Source organism: Grammomys surdaster, unplaced genomic scaffold, assembly GCF_004785775.1.
Source record: "Grammomys surdaster isolate TR1022 unplaced genomic scaffold, NIH_TR_1.0 144, whole genome shotgun sequence".
In the NCBI taxonomy this organism is placed as follows: domain Eukaryota; kingdom Metazoa; phylum Chordata; class Mammalia; order Rodentia; family Muridae; genus Grammomys; species Grammomys surdaster.
In genome coordinates, this window is record NW_021604602.1 from 3,518,726 (window position 1) to 3,534,762 (window position 16,037).

Sequence of the window (16,037 nt, forward strand, 5' to 3'; positions counted from 1 at the left end):
ACATAGTAGGTCTTGTGGATTAACAGCAGCGAGTTCTAAAAATGGCGAGAGTAACTGCCCGCCCCCCATGCATGCTAAGAAACTCCCACATGGGAACTGTCAGAGTCGGCAGACTGGTCATCATGGTAGCCGGGGTCATCCGGCCTGCTCCCTCATACCCTGGCACAGCCTGACAGAGGTGTCTCAGAGCCTTCCCAAAGGGATTACTTGTGCCCCCATATGACAAGTGAAGAAACTGAGGCAGAGAGGAGGAGTGGGAAGCCTAGGGCCATGCATTCACACCCAATGGCACAGAGAACAGGACCCAGGAGATCCCAGATCTGGTACCTGCGGATCACGGTGACTAATCCAAACAAGACTCCATGCAGGGGTTCCCAGGATAGACGGGACAGCAACCATGCAGGCAAGCCCACACTCAGTCTCAGAACAGGTACAAGCATAGGGGAGTGACCCACAGCAGCGGCCAAAAACTTCATGAGAGCCCCAGGACCACTTATTTGGGGTTCATTGCTGTCAAAATGCTACCTGCTGCCAAGCCCCAGTGCACAGGATATCGAACCTGGCGCCAAGACAGAAATTGGTTTTTAAGCATCTCCCTTTACCAGCTCTCGATGTGAACTCAAGGCGGATCAGGATGCAGGCTGGTGATGTGGCACCAGTGGTAGAATGTTTGCCTAGCATGCATGGAAGGCCAGGGTTCAGTCCTTAGCACTACATAGAACAGCGCATAGCGGTATAGACCTGAAATCCCAGCACTGCAGGTTAAGTCAGGAGAATCAGCAGATCAAAGATCTTCTGTTACAAGGATCAGAAGATCCTGTTATAAAATGAGTTCAAGGTCAGCCCAGGATACAAAAGCTGCCGTTTTGAAAAGAAAAGAGGGCAGTGTTGTCTAGTGGGCAGAGCCCGAGAGACATAGGGCCATGTCAGCTCTGTCACCCGACTTGTATCTTACGGTGTCTTCCTCCAGCCTGGTTCAGTTTCTCCGTCTAGATGTCAAAAGAATCAGATGAGATGTCCAATCAGGACCCCCCTAATCCTGGCTCAGTGAGGGTTGGTTTGACCCTTGGGTCACCCAAAACAAACTCGTTTCTGGATGAGCTCTCCTCCGCACGGAGGGTGGTGAGCAGCCTCTTCTGCCAGTGTCAAATCCCCTTGAAAGGAGCCCGTGGCTGCTTGGCTCCGAGGTCTCTGATGTCCACAGCCAGTACTGGGCTTTCGCATCCACTAACTGCTTGAAAGTGCTGCACCCAGCGCTGCATTAAAAATTAATTACACATGCTATTTCATTGCCGGTCCATAACGTAATGAGCACCAGCTGTGCTAAACAGCCAAACTCCTTTTTAAGACAGCTATAAAAAAAAAAAAAAAAGGAAAAAAGAAAGAAAAAGAAACTGCTCTTCCAAATGCCTCTCCTGTCAGAGCAGAAAAACAGCAACATCTTGTACAGATTTGAACAGAATTCTTTGATTTAGCTCTGCCTTCTGAAAGGCCGGCAGAGGCCGAAATGGTATCTGTAGTAACGCCTGGGCTGTTGGGACCTCTTTCATCTGAAGGTAGTCACCCCAGTTGAGTCCTACCCCCGCTGGCCAGCTGCAGCCTCTCCCCCTGAGCCCACTGCAGCTGCTCTGGCCCCTGTTGGTGCTGAAAGGTGTGATTTGCTACATGGACAGTGGACAGTGGTCTTTTTCTGGAGTCCACTGAATCCTTGTCAACCTCCAGGGGGGCTGGCAGCTCTCTATTGGTGTGCAGGTCTTGGGCAGGCATTGAAAGGAAGCAGCTACAGCGGAGCTATCCCCAGATGACACACACACCAGAGTCAATCTTAGGAGCCAATCTCCAGGCATTGCACAGGATGCCGTAAAGGTCAGTCATGGGGTCAGACTACCAATGTCTTTGTTAGATAGACACTGCAAACGGACAAATGACTAATGACTGATTTCTTTTTTTTGAGATGGGGTCTCCCCATAACCCAGACTGACCTATGAACTTGTGTAGCAGAGGCTGACCTTGAACTCCTCATCCCCCTGCTTTCGTTTCCCAAGTATGAGTAACTGGCTGACACCACACACCTGCTTTACACAGTGTGGGACTAGGGTCTGAACCCAGAGCTTCGTGCCTGTTAGGCAAAGCACTGCCAACTGAACTACATTCCCAGTAGGGCTCTCTAAATTTTTAATAATTCCACTGAGCCAGCCCCATTGACACGGGGACCTGGTAAACGCAGAAAGCACCCCTTCCCCCCCCAAAAAAAAAGCATTCAGTGCAGAGGAACTCAAAAGTGCATCTGTCACCTCCCTCTGGAGGCTTAGACCGACACACACCTCCCTACTACGCCCTCACGGTCCCTCCTTCCCCATGAAGGCTCGAACACCCCCCAGCACCCAGCACACCACACCCACCAGGCAGTGCCCTGGCAGGACCAGGGAGGACTGCCAACCTCTGTCCTCTGGAAGGGTGGCTGCCCAGGGAGCCCCTCCCGCTAATCAAACCCAGTCCAGAAAGAAACTCCAGCTTACTCTTCATTCCGGTATGAAAATGTGCAGCGTGCAGACCATATCGTTAACATAAAACTTCCAGAAATAAGACCACTTTCCAGACAGACTGTATTAATTGCATCAAGCCTCAACAGCTAGGGTGGTCTGGTCTGAGGCATCCCATTGGAGGGCTCTGGGTATAAAAATCAACACAGGACGAACACCGGGATATAACTGAAGGAGGAGAAGACGATAGATTCTCCTGTTAAACCCTATTATTTACTTACAGGTATTCTTTTATCTTTATTGTCCCTTTAACCCATGCCAAGAAACCCCAGACTAGTTAAATAACACAGCAAGCACAATTTCAGTAGAAAAGTAAATTGAATTTAACTTTACAAGATTGCCCTGTGATTCCAGCATATACTAATGACTACAACTGACTCTCTGTATTAAATCCAAACACTTCCACTTCCCCGAGCCTGGATGCTATGTGTTCTTGCGTGAGACCTTGAACTTCGCCAAGCACATGCATTAATCACTCTGGCTGATGGTCATTTACAGCTTCTAAATATGCAATGAAGTCTCTCAGTTCCCGTTCCGCCTCCTAAGGCTGGTGCACGGCAGAGCCAGCCAAGAGGCTAAACGCTTTAAAGCATGGAAACCCAGGATTCGGTTGAAGGGAAGCTCCCGCCCAGTGCCAGATACGTAACGCCATCGGATTGCGAAACCCCTACTGCTTGCGTCTGAAGCATAACGTCTGTGGGCTCGTTACGCTCAGAGCATCGTCCCGAATGTCTGCCCTAAATGACCTCACGCAAAATCCTCCAGACAACAGTAGAGCTTGCCCAGTCCTTACGCCCATTTCCCAGATGAGAGAACAGAGGAAGGATGAGGAATGAATCACTTGGGTAAGGTGACACACCTAGCTGTGTACTTCACTCAGGGAGGCTGTCTGATATATTCTGAAGGTCGCTTTTTGATCACGATGTCTCAAAGCAGGGAAGGCTTGAGGACAGGATGGAGCCCAGTGACTTTCAGCTGCCTTTTGAGTACCCTCAGAGTCTGCCTTGGGGCCCTAGCCAAACCCAGACCCACAACAGCCCAACATGGTCTAATTCACAGATACGCTCTCGGAGCCTTACTTTGCAATATTACATAGAGATAGAGATAGAGAGGACAGAGATAGAGAGAGACAGAGATAGAGACAGAGATATACACACACATATATGTACATATATGTGTATATCATGTATGTGTATATGTACATATATACATGCATGCATATACATACAGGAATACATGCATCATACATACATATGGGTTTTGTACAGGAGAGGGAGGTGAGGTTTACAGAGGGACAATGACATGCTCAAGGCCACTGGTCCTTAGATAGCACGGGGCAGGGCAATTGGCTGTGGTTCTTGATTACACAGCTACCTTGTTACATCTGAGGGAAAACCTTCAGTTGCCAGGAGCACCTGACTCAAAACCACAAAGGATCTCTGTGGAGTCCATAAGAAATGGGCCCCAGTGTCCCTTCTCCCAGCTGTAACCATCTACAGGAAGCATGGGCGAGGGGTCCTAGCAGGGCCTGGCCATGTCTGGATAGTTTTCTCTCCCATGAAATCACACCCTTCTATAAATAACCCAGAGTGTGTTCGTGGGCATGCAATTAACCTGTGTGAAACTCAGGCTTCCTGAGTTAATTTGAAGAGATAGGTTCAAAGCATCCTGATCAGAAGAGGGACAAAGCGCACTGAGTACCGCAGTGTTCCGCCTTTATGGCCCCTCCTTCCTCGAGGGTTCCCGGCGATTTTATGCGTCCTCTGCAGCTACTAATTAAACAGGCACTAAAAACACTTCAGCAAACAGCCCAGTGCCAGGAACAGAACCAAAGGGACAAAACCCACTGGAAGAGGATACTTGAATGTGTCAAAATTTATCAGAAAACACAGCACAGCGGTAGAGCCTGACGCAGGCGACGCCAACAAGGCAGAACAATGGCCGAGAACTGACTGGATACAGGAAGAAGAAAGACAGCAGGTCCCTCAGGAGCCGGCTTGAGAGAGAGGTCCCAGGGCTCAAGCCCTCACTGCCCCTCACCTCCCCCACATTGCAATCCCCACTCGTGGACAGGATGCTCCGGAACCCTGAACTCCATGGCGGCCTCTACACTACAGGGGAACCAGGTACCGTGTGGGAGTTACACTTCTTCTCTGTGTTCTTCCCTTCCCTCTCATCAGCCTCAGGACATGGTCCCCAATCCCCCACTGGGAGCTGTAAGGTAAGCAAGGGACCCACATATCTGACTCCGCCTGTATCTGCACATGGCCTACAAACTATGTGCCTGATGACCGCCAGTGAACTAAGAAAGGAACAGATTGACCTGTGAGACCTCGGGACTCTGAAGGTCGTCTATAACGCGGGAATAAAGCCTTGACGCACAACCATTTGCCTAGTTCAGGACAGACAGCTACTCTAAGAGAGCAAGTAGCCCACGTGAGGACAGACTGACTGGCTGCCAAGGCCTTGCAGAACTTGTCTGTCCTCCACTGGGCCTAGGCAGGGGCCATGTGACCAAATGAACTAATCCCCAGGCCTTAAACCCAATCCTCCAAAGGGATTGGCCTCCCAGCCTCTGCCCCTCACACTCATTTATAAAATGGACAAAAAGACACCAGGAAAGCCCAGTCAAATCGGAGGCAACTCCGATCTGGCAGCTCCTACAGAGGGTCAGCAGAAGGTTACACTTACCCCGGTGGCATGCGGGGATCATGTTTCTACACGCAGAACTTGACCAAGTCCGACCATACACATTCAGGCTTATCTTCAAGAGTGCAGTCCCTACTAAGTGGGTATAGAGCTGCAGGGTTGCAAGTCTGCAACACACATTACAGGATGCCAGAGAAGAAGGCAGCTGCCCAGTCCAGCAGGTACCCCAAGCTTGGTGAACAGGATCTTCCAAGCTACATGAAATCTTAGTCACTTCGGGGGGAAGGGAGGTGGGAGAAAGCAGGCTGACCAGGAAGGGAAGCCAGCTTCCTTGTAAGCTGTTTCAACTCCTTCCTGGGTGACTTGAGTCTCTGCCTGATACACTCAAGAAGACATAGGCCCAGTAAGGAACCAGAGCTCCCAGTCTTGGATGGGAGCTAAGACAACATAACCACCTGTCATAGCAGGAGTATGGGACCCAGTTCTGAGGACTGCAGGAAGCCCTACTAGCAGGAAGACCAAGGAGGGCTCACCCTGGAGCAGGAGCTACTTGTCTTGTGCAAAGCTCCAATAAGAGAGGTCCCTGAGAGAGTGTCAATGAAAAGCAAAACTTGACCAATAAAAATAGTTTTCCTTTCACAGCCTGAGTCAAGAGAAAGCCTGCAAAGTGCCTGGCAATATAGCAGGGACAAACTGAATGTACCCCAGCGCTGCAACCACCCTCTCCTCTCCTGGCCCTGGCCACAGAAACCAGGCCACAGCTGCTAGCCACGTGAGTCTGTGTCAGCATCCTGGCTCCCGAAGCCACAGCGTGTTGCAAACCAGGCCCCACCATGAGGCTGCAGGGAAGGCCTTCTCTCCTCAACCTTGTGGGGACCCTAAGCCAACAGAAGTCTATGTTTGTGGGGAGTCAGAGCAGGGGGGCAATGGAGGCTGTGTCGCCACCTGACCGGGGATGCCCTTGGCATAATAGGGTTCACTGACTGACCTTCAACAACAGCAGAAGTAACTGGAACAAGTTGGAGGTCCACCCAGAGCCACTGACCTTCAGAGACCCTTGCCCCAGACACCCACAATGTTTCACTGCTACCCGTGGCCACGGCTTTTTTAAAAAGACTCCTCTTTGAGACAACTTTTTTTTCCCTTCCCTCTAAGTTAATGGGCAACACATTGTCCCAAAGAGAAAGTCAGCATTTTGAATGGCTCCAGCCCTGTACACAGACAACCCAGGAATCCTCTCCTACCCTTGTCTGGGGTGGGTGGCAGGGCGGCAGAGGCAAGGGGCAGGAGAAAACTTCAGATGTTAAGTGTTATCCAATTAAACTTTAGCTAAACAGCCCAAAGAGATGAAATTTGGAGGTCGGGCAGTGCATTCTGGGAGTGAGACTCTCAGAATTTGAAGGTGGGGGATATACGGGGGCGATGGCCCCTTGACCCCCTGGGAACCAACACAAGTTACAATTCAGTTGACATCTTTGGCACTTCTGCTGCCATCCCCCCAAAAAAGCTTTTTGAGCAGGGGGTGTGCATCTCCCCTGGGACCCCACCTTGGGTCCCCGGCTCGGCCCAGGGCACAGCCCGCCATCCCGGGAGCCCACCTCCCCCACCGCAGCGGCTCTGTTACCTGACAACTCACACTGGCATCCAAAGGGAGCCTCCATCTGACCCTCACCCTGAGTCCCGTCGCCCGAGATGGGGCGTGCACCACAGCAAGGCAGCGGGAAACAGGGTGGGAGAACGCCCAGGGCACGCAGAGGTGAAGTAATCACGGAGGTGGGAGGGTGGGAAGAGGAGGCAGCTATGGGGGCCATCGATGGCAGCTGGGCAGGCCTGCACGGCCCTGGAGAAAAAACAATAGAAAAGACTGGTCAGTTGGGCCCTGGACTGGACAAGGGACTTGAGGCACAAGACGGGGCCCCGGGTCACAGGGCTACAGTATAGCCTCCGAGAGCGTTCGGTCCGGAAGACACCAGCCCTATGGGGATGGCAACTTGGGTCCAGGGGCAAGGGAGAAGGGGTGCACAGAGGACATTAGCAGGGGCTACACCTGTAGCTGCCAGAGAGTTTCTGGGGTGGGCTGCCTTTGTGAGCCCTAGTGCGGGAGGGGGCGGGGGTTGGGTTAGCACACAGAAGGCCTGTCAGGGCCCCACTCCCAGTTAAGATTCCCTAGAAGGGTCTTTCAGAACAAACTAGTATGGGCTTCACTTGAGGATTTGTTCTCTCAAAATATGAGCGACCCCTCTTTGAAAGAGGCAGGAAACTATGTCGGTATAGGTTCTTCAAACAGCCTGCGCCACCTCAGGTCTACCTCCACGGGTCAGAACATTGATGAGCTGATTGCCTGGGGCTTCTTTTCAGACCGTGGCAAGCAGCACCCAAGCCCCAGAAGCTCACACGATGCCCTGAGCTCCTCCTCCCTCCCTTACCACAAGAAAACCTAGCATTGCCGGGTGGTGGTGGCATACGCCTTTAATCCCAGCACTTGGGAGGCAGAGGCAGGAGGATTTCTGAGTTCGAGGCCAGCCTGGTCTACAGAGTGAGTTCCAGGACAGCCAGGGCTACACAGGGAAACCCTGTCTCGAAAAACAAAAAAAAAAAAAAAAAAAGAAAAGAAAAGAAAATCTAGCATGGCTCAGACCCCTCTTCATGTCTTCATCCTGGTTTGGGAGTCCCCACTCCCTCATCAGAGAGCCAGTGACAGCGATGAACAGAGCCAGCAAGGGTGCTGCCTTGCTTCCAACCCGGCCCCACACTGAGCCTCCACTGCCAACAAGGCCTGCATTTGATTTGGCCATTTATCTTACGTTGGTTAAGAGACCACCAGGGCAAAACATTTGTGTGAAGCCCTTGCCAAAACCACAAGTGAAGAAGCCCAAATTCCCTGGGTAAATAATTGAGCAGAGAAGCATCAGAGAGACCCAAAAAAAAAAAAAAAGAAAAGAAAAAAAAAGCCCAAAACATCAACAAGATGCTGGACTAAGCCTCACCACCAGCTCTGCATGCAGGGCAGGCCGGAGCTTCACTCCTGGCACCTGCAGATCCCCACAGGTGGGCCTGCCTGCTCCATAGCCACCACAGAGCCTGTCCATCTTCCTCGATTGGCTCTCTAACATAACCCTGAACACCCATTGCACAGACCCGAACAGAGGCCACAACTGCCGAAATCAGCAAACTTTAACCTCCTCAAAATCTCACTGCTTGCGTGTAAAGTCGGAATCCAGGAACTTGGAGCATTTGAGAAGCTCCCCAGCTTGGAGCTCGGGCACTGTGATGTCCAGTCCAGAGGCCAGTGCCAGCATAGACACTGCTGGACCCTGCTGAGGCAGGGATATATTCGTACAAGGCACCAGTTGTCTCTGCACTGGCACACAACCCCCAAAGGACACGGTCAGTAAGCCCAAGAATAGTTCCAGTACCAAAACAAGAGTAGAAAGCCGTATCAGTTTTCTTATGGGCCCCAGGTAAGTCCAACCTGAGGGCCAGACTTACCTAGCGCCCAGAGAGGCCAATGCTTGCATCAAAGCCCACTACATCAGACACTGTACTTGAGCCTGTCACTAATGGCCTTGAATCCCTATGGGGGTCCTCCTTTTAGACCATGGAGAGCTCAGGGTCCTTAAAAGCCTTCACAGTGAGTCCGCACCAAGTATAAGATAGCCACCATGCTTAGCAGGTAGGACCACCTCCCACATCACAGAGAGAAACTGAGACTCAAGAGGAAACACTGTGGGACACGAACATGGCTATGTCTCTAAAGTCTGGCTATGCGCCGTTCCCACCTCTATGGCTGCAGCTGAAGTCAAGTGGCCAGGGTACCCTGGATCCAAAGGCCACATGGGATGGAAGAAGTCAGCTCATTCGTTAGTGACAGCGAAAGGCTTCTGATTCTACAAAAGGCTCCGTCAGCACCTAGCATCATGGCTGAGAATGCCTACAGGAGTTCCTCAGAGTTGACTCTGACAGAAATAACGGCCGAGGATCAAAAAGGAATGGCATGCCTCCATAGCCTTCTGGAAGGATGTCCCTGGGGCTGAACCAGGGTCTGTCGGGATAAAGTCACACACCCATACCAGGTGGTAACACTCTGGTAGACAGGTGGCCACAGGCCCTCATCAGGTATGATAACCTCACTAATGTCTACCTGCTCCAAGGGCAGGAGGCGGGTGTGGGGTCCCTACAGAGCTTTTAGAGCAATCTCTGACCAATTAAAAGTGTCCTCTGGACACAGCTGACCTCCGAGCTTTGCACACAGAGGCACCCTGAAATCCAGCTCCTGCAAAAGCAGAATGAGAAGACGCCATGGCCATGGCGCGGTGAGCTACTCAGCACCCAAACAAATATCAGGAGACTGAGTGGTCATGACCAGGGGCTGGGGGCAGTGGAGAACCAATGGATTATGTGGTCTTCCGGGGGTGTGATCAATTAAACAGTAGTGACGGCTACACAACTCTGTACATCCATCAAAAGCCAACGAATGGAACCAATTAAAATAAGATTCACAATATGCGCATCTTAAATTAAAAGGAAATCAAAGGTGAGGACCTTGTCTCTAGACCTGTCCCTATCCACTTCCCAGCCTCAGACTTCCACTGGAAGAGATGCCGGCCTTGAATCTAGAACAGACAGCTCCTCAGATCTGCTAACAGACTCTGCACCTGACAGACAGAGGGATGTCAGCCTAGGGGGTCGGGTGGTGAGTTGTGTAGAGACAGAAACAGAGACAAAGACAGAAAGACTGACAGGGATTTAGACAGAGACAGAAAAATGGGTTCAACTTCCTCCTAGGCCATTTCTTAGCCTTTGACCTCCCTAGTGGTCACTTTTTCTGTCTCAGTCGCCATGTTTTTAAAGGGACTGTCAGGTCAGGGCACTGTGCAGCCAGAGCCAGCCACCTAGTAAACATGGCCACTACCATCCTTACTCAAAAGGGTCATTTATTTCCAGACCTGGAGCTCTCTCCAGGAGAGCTGTCTCCTCCCCAAGCCTCTTCACAGCATGAAGCCTGCTTTCTACAAGCCACTGAAGGACCTTTTAAAAAAAAAAAAAAAAAAAAAAAAAGCTCTCTGGGATGGGGAGTTTAGCATTTGAGCACTTTCCTAGTATGCCTGGGGACTAGGGTTCTGTTCCCAGAAGCTCCGCACCAAAGAACAGAAGATGCTGGCCTGTGAGATGGCTCAGCAGTTGAGGAAGGGCTAACCCACCAAACTGTCCTGGGCTTCTCCTGTGTGCCACTATCCATTGCACACACAGACACAGTAACAACATGCACAATACAATTTTACATTTCCTTTTAAAAGACACTTTTTTTTGCAGTCTAATGCAGTCCAAACAGACCCCTATGTATCAAGGTGTGGGGGGAGGGATGCAGACGCTATCTCAGCGCTATCTCAGCTTCTCGCTATCTCAGCTTCTCGTAGGATCCGAGCGGCTTAGTGAAACCCTGGCTGCCTCAGTTTTCTCATAAAAGTACATCTTAATTAGGGTGAAAGAAATAAAAGAATTGATACTTGTATTATGCCATGCAAGCTTAAAGCATCCCTATGGGGTGGGGATATATCGCCCCTCTCAAAAATGTGAAAACGAGGCTGCAAAGTCAAGGTCAGACTGACTTCTTGGTTTCTGAGCCACCTACGAAGGGATAGTCAAAACTTCTCCCAAACTGGCCTCTGATATGATGGCTAAAGTCCAAACAGAGGACAAGATCACTGTTGATGCCTTCCTGGGGGTGAGGCACTTGGAAGAAGCCTGAAGCCCACCTCCCTTGCAAGCGGTCCCTGCAGATGCTGGGCTCCATGCCCTGCACATGCGCACTAAGCAGCAACACGCCCACCACCAGGAGCCTGTAGACACAAAAACTGCCTGGAACCGCCCAGCCCGGGTTGAGGGAACCAAGCCTTCCCGGTGCAGCCTTCCTGGTGCAGCATCCTCCCGAGGCTGCTACTCTGCAACCGGGAGGCGGCAGATCCCATGTTCCTACCCTAAGAGGTGGCCTGGCACACATCGTACAGAAGTCTATTTTTCTCCCTACTGGTGCCTTTCAACGGATACATTTTTTTTTAAAGGCGAGAACTCCTACTGATAGTGCAGAAATGAGTCAGAGATCAAAGAAGGAGACAGACAGCCACGCCAGCGCGTGTGAGCGAGGGACTCTGGCGAGGGAACCTGACAGTCCCCGCGCCCCTTCCCCCCCTCGTGCCAAGACATTAATTCTCACAAGTCGGAGAAAATTACTATGCATGAATGCAAAAAGCATGATCAGGAGTAATTAACATGGCTTCATATGCAAATTTTATTAATGCAGAAGTACAAAGTCATTATGCAAATGAAACTTACGTCAACTCTCTTGACAAATATTCATCTCTCTGGGCTCAAGTTCCTCCTTTTTTATTTATTTATTTAATTCTATCTCTTCCCTACCCGCCCCCCCCCCTTTTCCTTGTTTTTGGGTTGTTTTGGGTTTTGGGTTTTGGTGGGACTAGGGTGGATCAGAAGGACTGAGGAGGGACATTTGTGATTCCGGTATCCTGAGAGGGCCCAGGAAGGTACAAGGGCTGTTTGACAAGTTTGCTAAGTTGTTTTCAACCAGAGAAATTTATTCTTGCATTGTTGTTTTTTTTTTTTTTTAAAGTTGTCGGCAGGTATAAGACAGCTCATAGAAGAAGGTAAATTTTTAAAAAAAAAAAAAAAAAAAGGTCTATGGGCAGCAGGCAGCCAATCAAAACGCCAGAGCCAGTAATGAGAACGATTGATGGCTGTTTGGCTTTTACTGCGGGGTAATGAACTAGAATCCAGTCTGAGGAGGGGGGAGAATATGAATATTCATGAGACTGTGCTCCTGCGTTTGATGATTAAAGAAATTTTTAATATTCAAATAAGCGCTTGCCAAGTGATTAACAAAGAACAAGCACGCAGAAATATGGAAATGGGCGCCGGGGAAGATTCGAGAGGCGAGCATACTGTGCGGGAAGGCAGCCCCGGATTTCGTAAACAAGATAGGCAGATAACCCAATTCGCACGCAGGCAAATAAAAACATTTGTTTCTGATCACTTAAATATTTTGCCAGCTACTTTGTCTTAAGGATGATAAAAAAAAATACTGTGTATTAAGAGGATAGAGGGAAAAATAGCATGTAGCCAGACGCATTGCTCATATTTAAGAATCATTACCCTGACTCTAGCCCGCCTCCTCCCAGCTCCACAGGAAATTAAGATTCTTTTTCCGGTTTGGTAGAGAGAGAGAGAAGATGGAGGGGAGGGCAGATTAGACTTGAAAAGTCAGAACCTGCTTAGAACATGGTGCCCCGTGGTGGTACCACCGAGATAGGCACAAGCTACAATATGCAGCTACTGGGCTGTTCCAGAGGCCCAAAAATTGGGAGACCGTGCCACGTGGGGAGGAGGGGCATGTGGTGCCCTCAGCCTGGGCATCTCAGGGTCTCCTCTCACTGGCCCTGGTGTAAACACAGTAGGAATAGAGAAAGCCAGCTGCCAAGCAGAAGAGCGTCAGCAACCAACACGCACGACATCTACTGAAGCTGAGCCCCGCTATGGGTTCACACAGAATAACGGTGTTAGGTAGTAAAATAATCCTGCAGTTAAAATTCACCTAATTAGCAGCCAATGACATCCATTTTGGCAATTCCCTATTTCAAAGGGGTGGGGTGCCACCGTAATGGAGACAGGCCTGGGTAACTCCCCAGACAAGGTCTGGGCCTGCTGTCACTAGCCTCTCTCCCACTCTTTTTGTTAGGGAAGGGAGGGTCAGGAGGTAAGGAGTAGCTGAGACAGGAGGAACAGAAATGGTCCTAAGAAAACTCTCTGTCCCTCGCCGTCAAGGCAACCCAGGTCTAGGGAGCAGAGCTCACCAAGTAAATTCTTTTGTTCTTTCATTTGTGAGAAGTAAAATGCAGTGATAAAGCAAGAGACAAGCTACGGCTCTGATAAACATTTATCTATTGCCATAAAACCTAGAAGCCAGACCAGACCTCCAAGGCAGATCCAGAAAGCAAGCCAGGGGAAGACTAGCCGGGCTCACGGCCCCACAGCTATTGCCCAACCTAGAAACTCTGTGAAAAAGGTTGAGAGCTCCCCAACTGCCACCTCTCACTTCTAGATCCCCAGTCTGAGCAAACTGCCCTCCACCCCACCCCCACCCCCACCCCCATGTCTCAGGAATATGCAGCATGCGATGGCCATCACAAATCTCCAGTCCCTGGCTGACCAGAATGTGGGGTGCACGAGTCCTTTGCCACAATGGGAAAATGGGGTCTCACAGATGTGTTTAGGGTTCCTCCTCCTAGGTCTTCACATGGGAGACATAAAGCATCGAAACCCACAATGCCCTTCCTCTGGGTTGGTGGCTGTACAGGTGGCTGGGGGTGACCAAATGTTGGATGCAGATGAGTTTGTTTTGTTTCCCCCATCATCCACTGCTTCTGACTGGACTCAGAGTAGGCCTCTGTGGGGTGTCTATGGCAGGGAAAAAAAATGTCCAGGTCACAGCCTGAAGGACCACAGGCATGATGGAGCCTGAGACTACAGTTACTACCTCTTCCTGAGATGACCACCCGGGGGGGTGGGGGGGGGAGGACACCACTCACTGCCCCAGGCGCACAGCTGCACATCTTTCCTGAAGCCATCGTGAAAAGATTCAGACGCACCCTAGGAGAAAGCAGCACATCTTTTGGATCCTGAGCCAGGCTGCCTTTCCCCCAAGCCCCTCCTTCATCTGGCATCCCTGTAACTGCCAAAGACCAACACGGTTTTAATCCCCTGACAGGCATTCCAGGGAAGGGCTAAGGGATGCAAAGAAAGGGTTGTGTCCTCCGATGGCATGCCAAAACCTGAGTTCTGCCTCCTGCCAGTGTTGGAAAAAAAGACCATCCTCTCGGGCAGCTGCATCTAGCAATAAAAGCTGGTACACAGCGGCACCACTTCCCGAGGTCCAAGAGCATTTGTTTCAATGGCTGCCAATCCTAACTTCCTCAAGACAGGGAGCTGCTGAAATCCCCTGTGGCAAGCAGATCCTCTTTCTGTACCCAAAGCCAAAGCCAGGTGAGGCTACACCACCTGTTCCAGAATCGTCCAACAGCTTCCAAAGGCTCTAGGGGCAGAGCCGGAGGAATTGTCCACATGCCACTAAGGTATCAGATGACCCTGAAGGATCTCCTCAGATCTACCCAGGGTGAGGTGGAAGAGCTGGACAGTCAGTTCTTTGAGCCTCACCTTTCCAGCCCCCCAGATGGGCAACCTGCTGAGGAAACCAAAAACCAAAACCTCTTCTTTTGCTTCTCTTGGGGAAGCCTGGAGCTCTTGGAACTGCTGGAGTGTAAGTCAGCCACACTCACCTGCTGCTAAAGCCTGAGCCCTGAGCCGGGTGGCTTCAGGCTGCTGCCTACAGAACAGTAAATAGGAATCGTCAACTGTGATCTCGGCAGGCATAGCCCGCCAAACTAGGGTCCAGGATTCTGGGAATGACAAGGCCGAGGGACACCAGAGTGGGAGGTCATGTGTTTAACTAGTTAAAGGAACATGGGTGAGCACATCTGTGACAGAGAGAGAGAAGCTAGAGATACCAGCACACACCAGAAGCACACACATACATCTATATGAGAAACATGGACAGGTTAAGGCATCTACCTGGAGTCTACAGGAACCAGGACAAAGCTGGGGCTGGCAGACCCTCTAATCTTACCTATAAAAATAGCTAATGTCTAGCAAAGGAACCCCTCTATGCCCCACGTTAGGCCTTTTAGCCAAAAACTGCGTGACTACATCAGCCCTTATCAGATTCAGCCCTCCGATTCAAGTCAGCCAAGGACTTCAGAAACTTCATATTGGTTTTGCCTCCAGAACAAATGGCTTACCGAATGTGTGCACGGGCTCAGAACCCATGAAGATACCGCCTACAGATGGAAGTCAACAGCTCAGTACGCTGTTTGCATCCCAGAAAGAAGAGCCTGAGACCCTTCAGTCCTTTCAGAAATAAAACTTAGGACCAGACTCCAACGACAAGCTCGCTCATGCTTCCCTTATGTCCCCTTGTTTCCTTTCCTTTCCAGCTCAGGGGGTGGAGTTGGGAGGAAATCCATAGTGAAAGCAAGTCACATGACCATAGGGAAATAACCCAGGAAATGAATTGTCAGATTTGGGGCCTCCTGGGAGTTTTAAACGAAGGACTCCTCTATTCTTCACGACAGCATTCACTGGGCCTGACACACTGGTAACCCGAAAACCCTGAACTTGCCCCTGGTCAAAAATCGGATCCTGAACAAAATAGGTTTGGAAGTTGCTGAGTTCCAGATGTTGTTATGATTAGAAGGTGCCAGGAGCTCCAAACTTAGCTTCTGGTTGGGGAGAACACAGAGAAAGAGGAGATGCACGTCTGAACTGTGAGGAACCTGGAGAATTAGGAAAGAAAATAGCACAGGCCGATAAAAAGAAAGGAAAGGATCAACATGGGTTTAGCCCAGTGACTCTGGCCCAGAGCATGGAGCTCACTGAAGGTTCACACAGGTGGAACTGCCCCAGGTGAGGCAAGTCAGCAGAGTCACCCCTCTACAGACCGGGCCCTTAAAACTCCACCGGGATGGAAGCGAACTCCCAGCCTCTGGGTTGGCAGGGTTTCTTGTTTCAGGTGGAATAAAAGTAAACTTGGTAAAGAGAAAGTTCAAGGGACAAAAAAAAGAAAGAAAGAAAGAAAACCAACCATGAAAAGCGGATACCTGCCAGCCCTTAACGGCACGCTTTGTTTGTATTGCGTGAGTCAGTTATGAGCAATTGATCTTTCCTGTTAGAAATTTTTTTAATCCAGTTCTCCTCCAGACTTAGCTGACTTCCACCCTG

The 16,037-nt window shown here is 50.4% G+C and overlaps 1 protein-coding gene across 6 annotated transcripts in view; it reads right to left on the reverse strand.

Moving 5' to 3' along the window:
- Positions 1-16,037, reverse strand: part of Bcl11b (BAF chromatin remodeling complex subunit BCL11B) — a 93,005-nt gene that overhangs the window by 47,401 nt on the left and 29,567 nt on the right. For 2 of the 6 annotated variants that reach the window (XM_028764534.1, XM_028764533.1), the window contains exon 3: positions 6,817-7,032. The exons of 3 other annotated variants lie outside the window; for them this stretch is intronic. In XM_028764534.1, the coding sequence (XP_028620367.1) occupies positions 6,817-7,032 (216 nt within the window). The remainder of the gene's footprint in view (positions 1-6,816; positions 7,033-16,037) is intronic. One more of the 6 variants, XM_028764535.1, reaches the window with a different exon arrangement.